The 17979-nt window shown below is 37.4% G+C and overlaps 1 protein-coding gene across 8 annotated transcripts in view; it reads left to right on the forward strand.

The window, feature by feature from the left end:
• The window catches only part of DYNC1I1 (dynein cytoplasmic 1 intermediate chain 1), a 269907-nt gene that overhangs the window by 51346 nt on the left and 200582 nt on the right, over window positions 1–17979 (forward strand). For 5 of the 8 annotated variants that reach the window (XM_074340755.1, XM_074340754.1, XM_074340751.1 and 2 more), the window contains exon 5: window positions 1815–1874. The exons of the other annotated variants lie outside the window; for them this stretch is intronic. In XM_074340755.1, the coding sequence (XP_074196856.1) occupies window positions 1815–1874 (60 nt within the window). The remainder of the gene's footprint in view (window positions 1–1814; window positions 1875–17979) is intronic. 8 annotated transcript variants of the gene reach the window in all.

Genomic DNA, 17979 nt, shown 5'->3' on the forward strand with positions numbered 1-17979 from the left:
TCTGTAGGAGGAGCTTACGTGGGGTCTGTCACACAGGCAGGGCTTTCACTCGGAGAAACACTGGTAGTAGGTATAGTGGATGTGGTAGTAATAAGAGCAGCTACTGTTTATCAAATAGTTACTTTGTGCTTTATAGGGATAATTACATGTAATCCCTGTAGAAAACCAGAGATAGACTACTCAATCCATCTATTCATTCATTCAACAATATTGTATTATCTAAGCATGTATGTCAGGTGCAGTTGTAGACATGCATCCTTGTAATAGAGGGATATAGCTGGCGCTACCGTTATGAACCTTAAGTCCAGATCAAACAATCAGTAATAAATAACCTGATGTATAATAAAGTCATAGATAAACGTAAGTGCTATGGAGAAAGTAAAGCAGGATAAGGGGAGGGGATAAGTGTGACAAGTGCTATTTGAGATAGGGTGGCGAAAAAAGAAAACCTCTCTGAGCAGGTGACACTTGAGCCAAGACATGGATGAAGCAAAGGCATGAGCCACTCAGCTTTTTGGGGGAAGGACATCAAGGAGGACGCAGGAGATAAAGAGGACACAGAGAGGGAGGAAGACAGTGGTTAGAGATACGTTTTGAAGATAGCTACAGGCCAGGTCGTCAATTGTCTCATAAGCCACGGTAGATCTTTACACACAAGGAAACCGAGCAGGGCTCCTCAAATTTTAAGGTGCCCATGAATTGCCTGGGACTTAATGAGACTCTTGTGGTTAGTGAATCTGGGGTGAGACCAGAGTCTCTGTCTGTGTTTGAGACGAGATCCCCAAAGATGCTTATGCTTGTGGTCTGTGGGCCGCATTTAGAGTAAGCAAAATGGTTGTGTGGTTGAGAACCTAATGCGACACGCCCCATGTCACAAAGCTGGTAAGTCACAGGGGCAAGAAATGAATCTCAGATGCCTGACTCCAAAGTCCTTTTTGTCCATCCGTTCTCTACCAAATGACCTCTGGCCTGCTTCACCTGTACCTGTGTGCAGGAAATTGAAAAGGCCCGCCTGAGAAAGGTCCTTGTGTGCAGTCTGTTTATAGAAGAAGTATTTATCCCTTCTTATTTCGAAAGAGAAATAACAAGGGAAATTGAATGCTTGAGTAACTACTGATACTTCGTGCTGTCTCTTGTGACCTATAAAAGATGTACGATATCCTGGGTATCGTAGAGACAAATGGTATGGTTGGTGACCATCTTCGTGTAATATGTAAATTAAAAACACCAAAATACCCATGAGCCTTGAAGTCTAATGCATTATTTTGCAGTAACTGACCTGAGGAAGCTGGTTATTCTCCAGGCCCTGCCACCTGCACCATCTGGCCCGACCTCCCCACATGCTCCTGCGCTGGCCCGTTTGCACACTTGCATTTGGTTCTTTTCACATGGGAGATACGTGGCACTCCCAGGTGTGGATGGGCTCTGTCTGGGGTATCAGAGATACATGGAGCAGGTTACATGTTCAAAGCATCAGGCTTCAGTAAAAAAAAAAAAAAAAAAAAAAAAAGGATGAAGGAGTGTGGAGTTGGAATATTTAGCTCTAGGATTCCTTCCATGAAACCAACCATAACTTCTAGTATCACAGAGATGTTCAAAGGAAAAGATGGCACCTTGCTTTCCTTGTCACTTAATATTCACAGGGTCTTCCTTGCACCTGCTGGGGGTGGGGTTGGAATGCGGGATGCAGAAGTGGGGGATGTTCTGTGTATGTATTGTATATGCCATTGCCTTGATGAATGACATGGTTTGGTTTGTTTTCCTCCCCTTTTGTTAATTATCTGTGTTCTTTTTCCTTTGTGCTGCACGATTAGGACCCTGCAGTGGGACACAGACCCCTCAGTGCTCCAGCTGCAGTCAGACTCAGAACTTGGGTATATGTCAGCTCTTTTGTTACTCCTTTTATTATTTCTTTGCTACAGTTGTGTTCGAATGCTGGAGCTGTTGTTGCTCTTGTTTTTTCCCCCTTTTGTTGAGCTTCCAGTTTGATAAGTTTATTTCCTTCTGTTAGCTTTCCTTATAAAGTTAAGCTTTGAAGAAAGTCTCTCTTTGTGGAAAACACCACAAAAAGATGGCTTTTGGTCTCCCCTTCTTAATTTCTATGATTGTAAAACAACACTCTCCCAAAACAAAAAATACAAACACATGCCCACACCTCTGCTTCAAGGTGGGGCACACAAGTTCTGCGATGGGAGATATGATGGACTTTATGCTAACTGTCTGTCCCTTTTACTAATAAGTTGCCTTAGGCTAATTTTTGTCTAAAATCAGTATTAAAATGTGTGTCTTGTTGGTTCCTTTCCTTTTCACTTTTTCGGGGACTCTCAATTTGAATTGAGTTTGAACATATAAATATTTCTATTAAAGAAAAAGCAAATTTATTGACTCCCTCAGTGTTAAGAAATCTCAAATACTTAATGATGGGTAATGTCTCCTATATCCTAAAGACCATTTTTGTGGGGCAGGGGGGTTCACATGGAAATGTATTGACACAGTTAAAAGATAGCTTCAGAACTGAAAATGTCATATATATGTACAATGGACTATTATACCGCCATAAAAAGAATGAAATCCTACCATTTGTGATGACATAGATGGACCTAAAGTCCATTACGCTAAGTGAAATAAGTCAGAAAAAGATAAATACCATATGGTTTCACTTACATGTGGAATTTAAAAATCAAGAAAGAAAACAAAACAAAAAAAATAAAACCAAGCTCATGGATATAGAGAACACGTTGGTGGTTGCCTGAGGTGGGGTGTTGGGGCTGGGCAAAATGGGGTTCTAAAGGTACAAATTTCCAGTTATAAATTCAATAAGTCATGGGGACATAATGTGCAGCACGACTATAATTAATAATACTGTATCGCATGTTGAAAGTAGCTAGGAGAGTGGATCTTGACAGTTCTTATCACAAGAAAAAGATTTGTAACTCCATAGTGAGGGATGTTAACAGGACTTGCAGTGATCATTTTGCAACATATACAAATATTGAATCATTGCGTTGCATACCTGCAACTAACATAATGTTATGTCAATTATACCTCAATAAAAAACGTCATCCACAAAGAATCAAACACCCATCCACATTCTAGAAACTTGATCACTTTATCTTATAGGATTGGAGTTAGCTGTGGTCACACATGGGATATTTCCAGTGGGGTGCTTGTACCAGCTTCTGGTCAAGCTAAGGGGAGCTGACTGCCTCTCTTCCTCACTTTGCATTCAGTGAAATCAGATTGAAATCTACCATGGTGAGAGTATTTACACCACAAAAATTGGCAAATGCTACAAACCAAGGCTTGCTTCCTTTCCTGAAGTTGGTTATTAAACACTTACCACCATGCTACTGGGTATCGTAATATGTGAATAGCAAATTCACATATTTATGAAGCTATTAAAAGTATTTCATGAAACTATTATTTTTTTTTCTTTCTAAATATAACCCAATGAATCCCAAAATGGGTATGTATGTAAGTATGTATGTACATATGTATTTAGAATTCCTGGGCATGTATCTCTGGGTTTCTATCAATGTCAGTGCCTACTGTAAGTATACCAGGAGGTTGAAGGGCTCTTTGAATGTTAGGGTCAAAACCATCTGTCCGTGTCCCTTTGTATACGCAAAAGTTCTTGGCAGACTCACTATAATGCTAAACTAAGGAAATATCCTAACTGATAACACTATTTCTTTTAAACTTGACTGAATTCTTGGTTATTTAGGTTGGTGCAAAAATAATTGCGGTTTTTGCAATTTTTAACCTTTTAAACTGCATTTACATATGCACCAACCTAATACCATGTTTCCCTGAAAATAAGATGTAGCTGGACCATCAGTTCTAATGTGGCTTTTGGAGCAAAAATTAATATAACACCCAGTCTTATTTTAATACAATATAAGACTGAGTCTTATATAATATAGTATAATATCAGACCGGGTCTTATATTAATTTTTGCTCCAAAAGACGCATTAGAGCTGATAGTCCAGCTACATCTTATTTTCGGGGAAACACAGTAGTTATATAATTCATTGTACATTACATTGCAATCTGTATTATTTAAATAATCAAGAAATATGGCTTGAATCAAGCAGGCAAACAATGCATACGTGGTATGTTACGGTTCAGGGGAACTTCGGAGTGCAGCTCCTCAGTAGTCATTGTGCTTAAGAAAACGAGGATGAAACTGGCAGAGAGTCTACCTGATGCACTTGAATGAACAGATTTTTTAGACAGATTGTGGCATTACTACATTACACTTGCTGCTGTGGAACAGTTAGGAATTTTCCCATTTTATCTCTTTTCCAAGCAAAAACTCAGTTGCCTATGCAGATTGAAACTTGTGACTCAGGGCAGCCGGTTAGCTCCGTTGGGTAGAGTGCAGTGCACTTAACAACCAAGTTGCCAGTCCGATCCCCACATGGGCCACTGTGAACTGTGCCCTCCACAACTAGATTGAAATAACTACTTGACTTGGAGCTGATGGGTCCTGGAAAAACATACTTAAATAAATAAAAAAGTTTAAAAAACAAAACAAAAACTTGTGACTCATTCAAGGGAGATGGCACATGTGTGGCTCCCACCTTGCCTGCCATATTTTACTTCAGCATGGACCCAGTGAATCAGAGAGAGAGAGAGAGAGAGAGAGAGAGAGAGAGAGAGAGAGAGAGAGAGAATGTGAGACTTTTTGTTCACTGGGTAGTTTAGAGAATTTGGAAGGAACATTCAGATTATATTTGAGAGAGGAGATTATTTTAGCCATATTACAATTGCAAAAATTGATTTAATGAGAAGTTTCCCCCTTTTGATCTTCCTTATGTGCAGAGCACTCCTTCTCTCATATATAATTTTATGAAATATACCTCAGGCAACAAGATTTTCTAGAGACAATATTATTTCCTCCTTTTGACCCTTGCCGTGGGATTGGCCATAGCCCATAGCTTGCTCTGTCACTTGATTTTTAAAAAACAGCTTTATTGAAGTATAATTGACATTAAAAAAAAAACTGCACACATTGAAAGTGCTCAAATTGATAAGTTTTAACATGTACAAACAACCGTGAAACTATCACCACTATCAAGATAATGACTGTATTCATTATTCCCAGAAGTTTCCATGCCCCTTTATAATCCTCATTCCTGCTTCTCTGCATCCCCCCAAACAACAGATCTGCTTTGTGTCCTCATACATTAGTTTACATTTCCTAGAATGTCATAGAAATGAAATCATGCAGTAGGTACTCGCCGATTGGCTTCTTTCAGTCAGAATAATTATTTCAAGATTCATTGTATGTCAGCAGGATATTCCTTTTTGATTTCTGAGTGGCATTCCCATGGATAGATGTACCACAGTTTATGAAGTCACTTTTTGATGTATGTTTGGGTTGTTTCCAGTTTTTGCCCATTACAAATAAAACTGAAATGAGCATTCATGTACAAACTTTTTATGGTCATATGCTTTCATTTCTTTTGGGGAAATACCACCAAGTAGAATGACTGAATCGTATAGTGGATGTACATTTAACTGAAGACCCTGTCAAACTATTTCAAAGTGGTTTTACCATTATGTATTTTCATTAGCAGTGTATGAAAGCCTCAGTTCCTCCATATTCTTGACAATATTTAGTTCTGACTTTTAAGACAAATTGTTACTTTTTTACCATTATTAAGGGAGGACAGTGGTTTTCCTCATTATGATTTTAATTTGCATTTCCCTAGCGTCTAATGATGTTGAATATCTCCTTATGTGCTCATTTGCCATTTGAATATCTTCTCTGATGAAATGTCTGTTTAAATCTTTCTTTGGCCCTTATTTTTCAATTGGGTTGTTTGTTTTATCATTATTGTTAGAGTTTTTGAGAGTTCTTTATATATTTGGGATATAATCCTTTATCTGATATATAATTTGTAAATATTTTCCCAGCCTGTGACCTGTCTTTTTCATTCTCTTAACAGTGTCTTTAAGACACATTTTACTTTTGACAAATTCCAATTTACAAATTTGGTTTTTAATAGATCGTGCTTTTGTGGACATAATTTCCATTTTCAATGTTTCTTTAAATATTTGGTAGGATACAGTTCATCTGTGAAACCATTTGGATTTGGAATTTTATTATGAGGAAGGTTTAAAAATACAAGTTCAATATCTTTATTAGTAATGGAGCTATTGTGGTTATCTATATTTTTCTTAGTGAGCTTTGGTAATTTGTCTTTCAAGTAATATGTCCATTTCATATACATTGGCAAATTTATTGGCCTCAAATTATGTATATAATCCCTTACCATCTTTTAACTATCTGTAGAATCTTTAGATATAATCACCTTTCTCATTCCTGACACTGGTAAATTTTGTCTTCTGTCTTTTTCTTGCTATAAGCATGGCTAGATGTTTATCAATTTTACTGCTCTTCTCAAAAACCAGCATTTGTTTTTTATTTTTTATTTTTTTCTATTGTTCTATTTCATTGATTTCTACTCTGATCTTAATTAGTTCTTTTCTTCTGCTTACTTTGTGTTTAATTTGCTTTTCTTTTTCTAGTTTCTTAAAGTGCAAGCAAAGCTCATTGATTTGAGACCTTTCTTCATGTCTAATATATGTGTGTAATGCTATAAAATTCCTCTTAAGTACTGCTTAGTAGCTTAGTACTTGAATATTTTGATATTTTGTCATTTTCATTCAGTTCAAAATACTTTCTAATTTCCCTTTTTATTTTATCTTAACTTTATCTTTTATCTTTATTTTAAGTAATTTGGAAGTGTGTTATTTAGTTTCCAAATATTTAGGGATTTTTCAGAGACCTTTCTGTTAATGATTTCTAATGTAATTCTATTGTGGTTAAAGAACATACTTTGTGTTATTTGTATCCTGTTAAATTTGTTGAGGCATATTTTATGGTCCATAGTATGATCTGTCTTAGTGACTGTCCTGTGTGCCCTTGAAAAGGATGTATATTTTGCTGTTGTTGGGTGAGATGTTCTACAAATGTCAATTAGATCAAGATGGTTGATTATGTTGTTCAAATAGTCTATATTCTTTATTGATTTTCTCTCTTTCAGTTTTATCAGTGACTGGGAGAAAGGTGTTGAAGTTTCCAAATGTAATTTTGGTTTTTCTATTTATTTTTGCAATTCAGTCAGTTTTTGCTTCACGTGTTTTAAAATTTTGTTATTAGCTACATAAATGTTTATGATTCTTATGTCTCTCTTAATGAATTGATTCCTTTATGATTATGAAATGACCTTCTTTTTCTTTGGCACTGAGGTCTCCTTTGTCTGATGTGAACGTAGCCACTCCAGCTTTCTTTTGATTGGTGTTAGCAAAATATATCTTTTTTCTATCCTATTACTTTTGAACCTATTTGTCTCTTTCTATTTAAAGTACCTTTCTTGGAGGCAGCATATAATTGGATCCTTTAACGTTTTCAAAAACAAAGACATAATAAAGACTTTTAAGACATGAAAAGATCTTCACTATAAGAAACACTGAAGGATACCCACTAGGCAGAAATCTTTTTTCTTTTGGCACTTTAAAAATGTTGCTTCATTGTCTTCACACTTGCATTGTTTATGACCAGAAATCTGCTGTCGTACTCATCTTTGTTCCTCTCTGTATGTAGCATCTTTGTTTTTGTGTGTATGTGTGTGTGTGTGACTTTTACAGTGTTCTCTTTTTCACTAATTTTTAGCAATTTGATTACAATGTGCCTTGGTGTAGTCTTCTTCATACTTCCCGTGCTTGGGATTTATTGAGATTCTTGGATCATTGGGTTTATAGTTTTCAACAAATTTGGAAAATTTTGACATTATTTTTTCAAATATTTTTTCCTGTCTCCCCTTCTCTGGAGACTAAAATCACATGTATATTTAGGCAATTGGCTCCACATATTTCTTTTTCTTTTCTGTGTCTTATTTTGGATAATTTTTAGTGCATGTTTTTGTATTCACTAATCTTTTGTTTTGTAAGTTCTAATATTCCTTGAAGTCTACCCAGTGAGTTTTTAATTTCATACATTTTAATTTTTATCTGTAGAAGTCCAGTTAGGGTCTTTTTAATGTCTTCCATATTTCTACTTAATTTTTTGAACACATGAAATACTATTTTAATAACTTACAATATTCTTGCTTGCTCTCCTATAATATGTACTTGTTCTGGCTCATTTCAATTGATTGACTTATCTCTTCATTATAGTCATGTTTTCCTGCTACTTTGTATGCCTGCTAATTTTTGATTAATGTCAGATATTGTGAATATTACTTTTTTAGGTGTTGGATATATTTGAATTCCTATAAATCTTCTTGATACTTGTGAAATACACTTACTTAACAGTTTGATCCTGTCAAGTCTTCTTTTAAGATTTATTAGTTGGGACTGGAGGAGTGCACGGTCTGGGGCTGATTAATTCCTACTACTGAGACAAGACCCTTTTGTGGTTCTACACAGTGCTCCATAAATCCTGAGATTTTTGAGCCTGGCTGGTGGGAATAGGCACTAATCTTGTTCCTGTGTTAGTGCCTGGCACTGTTACGTCCCATTCCTTCGGTAATTCTTCCCTTGGCCTAAGGTGGTTTCCTTACATACATACACTAATCAGTGGTACTAAGCTAATCCTCAAGGGCAACTCACTGAAGATCTTCTGAGTTTTCTTTTTGTGCAGTTTTCTTCTCTCTGTTATTTTGTCCTGTGAATTTTAGCTGCCTGTTCTCTCTGGACTCTCAGCTCTGTCTCCTCAACTTACGGACGTTGCTGGATTGCACCTGGGTTTCTTCCTTGCACCATGTCCTGGAAGCTCTCTTAATGCAGAAGCTGGAGAAGTTGTGGGGCTTATCTTTGTTCCTCCTCTCTCACGTATCACACTGTCCTTTATTGTCTGGCCTCTAGTGGCTTGCAAACTGCTGTTTCATTCAAACTGCTATCCATTTTATTGTTGTTGTTGTTTTAGGCAAAGGGTAAATCTGGTCTCTGTTATTCCACCTTGACCACAGCACAAATGCTGTGCCACTGCATTTCTAGTTTGTGTGTTAACCATATGATCCGCAAAGCAAATGGCAACATAGAGAAATAAGGAGGATTATGTGGCATTCAGATTAAAAAAGTGGCTTCAAGAAAATTATAAATAAGAAAATAAGTGCAACTCAGCCTTGTTTTTGTGTTTTTTGTTTTTAACCAGGCAACTACTTATGAAAGTACCCAAACACTTTACTTTCTTAGGCTATTATAGTAAATTGAGTGAATTGAAGCTGGTAGAAGTAAAAAATGAAATAATAGGATAAACAGAGTAAGTTAAAACATCACAGGATCGGAAAAGTCTGAATAGGCTGGGGGGTGAATAAATGTCATTGAAATTTTTGGTTGAAATAAGCATGTTTGAAGAATTATATTTTAAATGTTTTTTGTTTCTTATGAAGGGAATATAAGTGCAAATGCCACCATGAGATTGCCAGTCTTTAGGGAGAGGTGCTGAGTCAGCATAAGGGGGTGGGGCTGGAAGGGAAGCAAAAATTCTCCATGATGAGTAGATAGCAGGGAGAAATGCGGGTATTTTTTGGCCTATCATTCCAAATTCTTAAACCCAATGACACAGGAATATTTAGTGGCTTCTCATTTCATTGAAGCCTCATAATTATATTTTCTCTGTGTCTTAGTATATTAAACTCTTAGTAGGGTTTTTGAAATATTTGGAATCAAAGAGCAAATGAAGAAAAACTGAGGCCGTGAGCAAGAACGTGGCTGCTCCTACCTTGAAGGAGGAACTTAGAGATTCCTTCTTGAGAGAGTCCTTGAGAGATATTGTTAGAAGGTGGGGACCTCTTTCTTCTCTTAATCTTCTCTTCATCAGCTGAAAGAGAGGGTGAGTATTGCTCTTGAATCCACCAGGCACCATCCCAACTGCTGTGGTGAAATAAAAGATCACTCTGTCAATAATAGAAGTTAAACTAACTTTATAAAGGCACCAGCAAAACATATGTGCTTCAAGATGGTGATAGGTGTTTGAGAAATCTAGCCAGGCAGTTCTAGAGGTCTCTTCATGTTTTAAAGCTATTTCCATTTGCCTAACAGAACAGTAATAACCTCATTAGCCTTTGATGAAGTAGGACTTTTGGCTTATTCTCCAAGTTTTGTCAAATGTTCTTATGCGTTATATTTAGATCTCTGGTTTGAATGAATTTATAAGATTTCCCATATGACAATGTCGGTGTTTTGTTGAGAATAATGTGACTTGTATTCTTGAGCAAACTGACAATCTATGACTCTTCAGTAACATCCAATCACACTTTCTACAGAAATTAATATGTGGGACAGCATCTTGTAACGTGTGTGTGTGTGTGTGTGTGTGTGTGTGTGTGTGTCAGTGTCAAAAAGTAATGGTAAAATGCATTTAAGAATCTATAAATATAGCATAAATTCGGACCCATGGAAAACTTCAATAAATTGGTTTTAACAAATCCAATAAAAATTTTGTCACAAGAGTGGGAGAAAGCACTTTGCCCACCTCTTAAAAGATGTATGTATTCAGTCCCCAAATATTTCTTGAGAAGCTGCTATCAGCCAGTCTTTGTTATCTGCCCTCAATAATCTTGATAAAGCAATTATGGGTTATTTTCTGTTCCACTAGCACCTGGATTTTCAAAACAATAATAGTCCTTTTTTTTTAATTTCCTTTCAGAAAAACGAATATGGCCAGTTGGTAAGGATGTATGCTTATAATTTGTACTCAGTGTCTTAAAAAAAATTCTATAATTTTATAGCTTTATCTTACAACTCCTATGGGAAATTGTTAATAAATATCAAGTCAAAAACAGCCCATCCCTATAAAATTTTTATTGTTGTTATTTGTACGTAATATTGGAGAAAACACTCTTCTGTACCTTCTATCCTTATAATTCTTAACTTTTAATTTCCTTTGTAAAGTGAGCGGTTGATAGTAGAACCTTCACGAATGTTGTCAAGCTCTATTATCACCAGGACTTTTGATTCATCGCTCTTTCCAGAAATTTGCAAGATTTACTTGTGTTATAAAATTCAAAGCTAACCCTTGGGCTGTGCCTGTTGAACCAGACTTGACATTTGCTTCTGTTCAGGAAAAATGCTTTAGCTGCCAAACTAATATCTCTGCACAGTAAGAAGCAAATATCATGGAAGCGAAATAAATACTTCCTTAAATGATTTTTTAAAATGTGAACGTAGAAAATGGAAACTCATCCTTCTTGAGGTAATCAGAAAAGGTCAGCGATCAAGCTGTGTCTCAGTCCTTGGAGGAAAACACCCACTCTGAACACAGATGATAACTCAAGTGTGGCAAAGGGGCTGCCATGCCAGGCTCACTTTCTCTGTGTGATACCTCGTGTCACTTTTCCGCTGTGTGGTGTCCCATTCCCAACTCTAGGAATCAATCCTTGAGATGTCACACCTTGACACCTAATTATACTAGTGTATGGTGGGTGAAAAACAAATTAACCTTTTATCACTTGTTTAAACCTCTTTCATGTTACATGAGTTTCTATGCCCTTAGCTCTCTATATGCTCTTTTTCTATCCATGCGGCATTATCTCTTATGACTCTCAGTGGGTGGCTCCCAGGGCCACGTTTTCTGTTTTCATTTCTTTTCGGAGCTTTGGTCTTATGGTTCATACAATTGGAAAACCTCTCACCATAAAGTCATCCACTGAGGTACTCATGTTTACCCCAAAGGAGATCTTTCTCTGGATTCCCCTATTGTCTTGCAGCTACATCACTAACTTTTCTTCCCATAAAGCATGAAACCCTGAAATGATCCCTGATCTATTTCTTTTCTACCCTTCACCCTCCATATCACATAAACTGCCCAGGTCTACCCTTCATTCTCGTCTAGAGTCACCCAACTCGAGCATTTCCTTTCTATTTCCAGCGCCGTCACGACTGAGTACTTTCTCATCACCCTGGACAAAGTTTCCGTATTGGTTAGACCGTTGGTCACAAATCCAGCACTCATTTCTCTGGCTGCCCCCTTTGAATTAATGTTGTGCCTGGATTCTCTGCTTAGTTACTGAACCCGCCCACCCTTTGCTTGTAGATCCTTTCTCAATTCCCCCTTTTCTCCACACTCAGCTTCTAAGGGCCCCCACATAGCCTCTGGGTGCCCATTTGTCAAAGAGGGAGATTTTTACTCCATTCTTCACATGGTTGCTATTCTAATATATTTTAAATGTCTCTTTGAAGCTGTCAGTTTCTTACTTAGTAACGTTTAGTAATTCCTCATTATCTGCAGCATGAAGTCCAAGTTCTTTAGCCTAAGATTTAAAGCTCTCCGGTCATCTATCCTTAGTGTACCTGTCTAAATTTATCTCCCACTGCTCCTCAACTTAAAACTTCTATTCTGAAAAACTGGTCATGTGAACTCAGGCTATAGATCTCTGCATATACGGGGCCACCTCCCTAGAACGCCCTCCTCATTCCTGTCCACCTGACGGGGTGCTGCCTGTTCTTCAAGACTCACATCAGGCCTCTGTTCTCTGTGAAACTTGCTTTGTTTCCCCAAACACATAATAATCTACCCATTATACTCTCCTGTGCCACTTATTATGTGAGTGCTCATCTTGGCTCTTTTTATTTGCTACCTTTCATTCTTATTTGCCTTTTAATGTATATGTTCGATCTCCTCGTTCCTCCAGTGTTGTAAGGATCGGCCATATTGCCATGCTTCAAAAATTGTTTGTGACCAATGATAATGATGTTGTTTGACGTAGTGCCTTTGCCAGTTGTCAAGGACACGGTAGGTACCCACATAAGATTTCTGGAAAGGGAAGAAAATGGCACCATTATCACTCTTGCTGTCTTAGGGGACTCTTCTTTGAGAAATCTCAAGGAATTTACAAGCAGCACTAGGAAAAAAAAATCTCTGGCAGCACCACTAATGTATCTTGAGGATGGAATACTCACATGCAAATAAGCAGGAATAAAACACAGCAGGATTGAATCTGGGCCCAATGCAGACATTCTTTTATTCCTTGGCTTTGGCCTACTTTGGCATCTGGCCAAATAACTCCTTGTCTCTGAAACATCTGTTCTTGGTTTTATCTACTTGACGTCCAGGTCCCTTCTCTACTCTAGAGACTGCTCCTTATTAAGTGAACCCTTTGGATTTCTTGGCTTCTGAGGGCCACACACTGGTTTCTGACCCAAACGCCTGAATTTGCCGCCTTATTTATCTACACCCCTCTCCTACTGCCAGGTCTAACCAATATATTTTGGTTGTAATTTGCAGTCATTGCTCGGAAACTGCTATTTAAAGACCATCTTGAGAGTCTTTTGTGATTCACAATTTCTAAATTTGAAGAGTTTCTTAGGTTCCTGAATTATATTTTTCACACAGGCTCTTGCCCTGTGACATTGTATTTTTCAAGAGCCTGTGACATTAAAAAAAAAAAATCCTACTAATGTCAGGCTCAGTCTGTCTTGCATCTTTACCTCCCACTATTGGTCATGGCTCAGTAAATGAATCACCCACTCTGATGTAAGTGTATCTCGGAGAATTAGCTGATGGCATCTGTGACAGTCTCATGGCAGCCATCTTGCTTAAAGCTTTGCTGTCTGGAGCCAGTTCTCCAATATTGTTGGATTCCTTGACGAGGGTAATAGAGATAACACAGCAGTATTTATCCAGTTTTCTTCACTTGTCTTGAGTATGAAATGCAGGGACATCAAGTTTGCTGTATACAATTCCTGTGGTCTGAAATTAGAGCATCAGAATATGTTGCATGGTGTCTAACTGATTTAGGAAGAATTTGATGATGCTTATGCCAGTGGTGGGAGACATGCTTAGGTAGCTTTCATGAGCCCTGGGAAGCTTTCAGGTGATGCGGCCCCTCCTCTTGTATCCATTCTCCCACAGTCAGATTTGGCTACTGGTTTGGGTCAGTGGGAATCAATGAGGATCGATATTCATGGCAAAGGCCGTTTTTAGCCCCCCTGCTCAGTCTTGCCACTGACTATTAAGAAAAATTAAGCATGGGGCAACTGGATATCCACATGCAAAAGAATGAAGATTTTTAAAAAAATAGATCAAAGACCTAAATGTCAGAGCTAAAACTATAAAACTCTTAGGAGAAAGCATAGGTATAAATCTTCATGACCTTGGATTGGGCAGTGGTTTCTCAGATATGACAGCAAAAGCATAAACAGCTAATGAAAACATAGATAAATTGACTTCATTAAAATGTAAAACTTCAATAGTTCAAAAAACACCACCAAAAAAGTGGAAACGTAACCCACAGAGAGGGAGAAAATATCTACAAATCATATATCTGATAAGGATCTAGTACCCATAATATATAAAAATATCTTACAACTCAATAATAAAAAGACAAACAGCCCAATTTAAAACTTGGCAAAGATTTTGAATAGACGTTTCTCCAAAGAAGAGCTACAAATGGCAAATAAGCACTTGAAAAGATGCACAACATCATTAGTTATCAGGAAAAGGCAATTCAAAATCACGGTGGGATACCACTTCCACTCACTAGGATGGCTATAATGAAAAAGATAGGTAATAATAAGGGTTGAAAAGGATGTGGAGAAATTGGGACCCTGTACACTGCTAGTAAGAATGTAAAATAGAACAGCCACTGTGGAAAACAGTTTGGCAGTTTCTCAAAAAGTTAAGGATAGGATTACTATATAACCTAGCAATTCCATATATATATATATATATATATATATATATATATATATGTATTTTATATATATATATATATATATATATATATATATATATATATATATATATATATATATATATATATATATATATATATATTCAAAGGGAATTAAAATTATACGTCCCACAAAAACTTGTACACAAATGTTCATAGCAACATTATTCATAGCAGACAAAAGTGGAACGACCCAAATGTGTACTAGCTGATGAATGAATTAAAAGTAATGTGGTATATTCATGCAATGGAATATTATTCATCAATTAAAAGGAATGACATTTTGATACATGGTATAATATGGATGAGCCTTTAAAACATCAAGCTAAGTGAAAGAAGTGAGACACAAAAGGCCATATATTATTCCATATATAGGAAAGTAGGCAGTAGATTAGTGGTTGCCCGGGGCTCTTTGGGCAAAAAGTTTGTGTAATTGGGTAGTGGCAAGTTTACACAACTTTGTCGTTATACTAAAAAACACTAAATAAACACTAAATAAATACTTTAAAGGGTGGGGCGGATTATAGTATGTAAATTTTATGTCAATAAAAAACATGAAGGCAGCTTTGATCTTAAGTCTCTGCTTTCCCTTGCCATCCATAACGAACCCCCCACCACCCATGTCCGTGTCAGGTCAAAATTATTTTCCCATTTAAATTCATCACCTTTATTCTTAAAGGCAACTAGATTATAGTTTCTTTGAAAACTAATGGGCTTTCTTTTAGCACGAAACAGTGACTCTGTATTTTCAGGTGCAGGTGCAATGACTTCAGAAGCTGAAGTTCTGTAGTTCATGACTTTGAAAGGAATGGAGGTCTTTTTTAAAAATAAGGACAAAGTCAGAGAGTCCTGCTTTGAATTTCTTTAATCTTTGAAATAGGAAAAGAACCACAGAGTGTATATTTATTAGAATTCCAATTGCAATGTACATGTTTCTCGTGCTGTTAATGGTAGGACAGAATTTTTGTATTTGGGAGTAAGTCTACATAACCCTGTCTTCAACTTTGGTAGACGTCATAGACCATGCTTAAGTTACCCTTTGGGCTTCATCTTCTTTGGATAATGAAACTCTGTCAGTAGCTAGCAAAGTCATGCTAACATTAGTTTAGGTGGATACATAAAAAGACATCTCAAGTGAACCAGAAACAGAAAGGGGAATAGGGGTAGTGATTCGTGCAAGGGGTTATTCTTCTTGAGATTCATTATGTCCAACCAAGAACAATGGATCGACAAACTTGGGTAGACTGGACCATGTTCGTGGTGGGCTGGAAATCTTTACACCGTTAAGCACTGGCAAGTAACCTTCTCAAACTTCAAATAGCTTCTATTTTATTCATTATCAAGACCTGACTTCTCTTTTGGAAGAAACATTTCAACTTGGTGCAGTATGGCTTTGCTCAGCCAGCTAGCTCAGCCAAGTTGATAGAGCCAAGTGGAGAGGAAGCTTCCAGGACTTTCAGTGGGAAGTCCAACCCTATCCCTGGGGAGATATGGGCCCCATGTCATGTAGGACCATGCCAAGTCAGTTTGTGAAGAATCATGGTTCCATTGCCCGGTGTCTCTGGCATCCTCTGGCTGAGGTTTTAGTTTTAGCTCTAGGACAGACTCCCATGCCAGTGCTTTAACGTTTTGTACGCTGCACACTCCCTTGTTTGACACTCATCCTCTCACCCTCTCTCTCATCTTTGTTCCGTCTTTGTACCTGGCCCATCTGATTGTGCTTTATCAGCTTGGTCCAGAGTCATCCTCCCTATTCAGTGTACCTAAGGCTTCATCCTCCAGGATTTGGCAGCAGGATGGGTAGGTCCAAGTGAACCTATAAACAATGAAGTCTCTATCTCTACACTCTAGTATTTCTAAAGTGGTACTCAGCCTGTAATGAGCATCAGAATCACAGAGTGGGCTAGGGGTGGTTAATGAAAACATAGATTGCTGGACCCTACCCCCAGAGTTTCTGGTTCAGGAGGTTTGGGGTGTGGCCTGTGAATTTGTATTCCACCTGTTCCCAGGTGATGCTACTGCTGCTGGTCAGGGACCACTTTGGGAACCTCTTTTCTAGAACTTCTCCCTTTTGGGTTTTCTCTCTGTTTGTTATATGTGGTCACACTGAGTCCAAATATAGGAGACGTTGTTATACTTCTTAAGCAAGTTTGAATTGTTTTCTTACAGTTACTTAGAACATGGTATATATTTAATTTGGCATACTCAAAATATGATTAACGCCTCTTATTTTAGTATAAATTACCAGGGTGAAAATACACAGTATGATTTAATAATCATGCCACGTTGACCACGGCATAGATAATTGAAGTCTCAATTCTTATTTCTGTATCATGCCTTCTCTCTTTTCATCCTTCACTTCTTCTCTTCTTCCTCCCTTCCTTCCTCAAAAAATACTAAATCTTATACTTTAAAGGGTGGGGCAGATTATAGTATGTAAATTTTATGTCAATAAAACACATGAAGGCAGCTTTTTCGATGGCTTGGGTTAAATTGGGACCCTGAATTTGCAAACACAGCATCAGTGAGGAGCTGGTTGAAACTTTTCAGTAATTATTGAGAAAGGAAAATACTGTATTTAGTGGGATTAGATCACTTATTCAAGGTAAGTTCTGAGAACTAAAAAGTGTCATGGTGATAATACTTTTAGTTAAAGCAAAAGCAAATGAATTCCACCAAGCAACCATCCAATACATATGCCCACACAAAGAAATTAGGAGTGCGACTCACGTTTTATTGGCAAATGTATCTTCAAATCTACTATTTTAAAGAATTTTTACTTTAGAACATTCATAAATCTGCCTTCTCTGATTTTTTTAAAAACAAACATGAGATTATTATAATCCATCAAAAGGATAAATTAAAAGTAGAGATGCTTGAGTTAGGAGCTGCTTACTATGTGCCACTCACTAAATTAAGTGCTGTACAAGTATCAGCTTCATTTACTCTTCATAATAACTCAGTGATATGTCCCCATTTTACAGATAAACAACATGAGGCTTAGAGGGGTTTGTCACTTGTCCAAGCTTTCACATACTATTCAGCTGGTAAGTGACACACCAGGGATTTGAACCCAGTTTCTTTATGCGTACATGACTTAACCGTTATGCTATGCTGCCTCCCCAGTGAGTTTCAGTTTGCCATGGTGGCAGATCAGTCTCTCGTCCAGTGCCTGCTGCTGGTCACCCAACAAGATAGGCCTTCAGCTTATATCTCATTAGCAAGACACACCAGAATCCCTGCCTGTAGGAGTGTAGGTACCACTTAATGGGAGTGCGGGTGTTTCTGGGCC

The sequence above is a fragment of the Rhinolophus sinicus genome, linkage group LG09 (assembly GCF_036562045.2).
Source record: "Rhinolophus sinicus isolate RSC01 linkage group LG09, ASM3656204v1, whole genome shotgun sequence".
NCBI classification, from domain to species: Eukaryota; Metazoa; Chordata; class Mammalia; order Chiroptera; family Rhinolophidae; genus Rhinolophus; species Rhinolophus sinicus.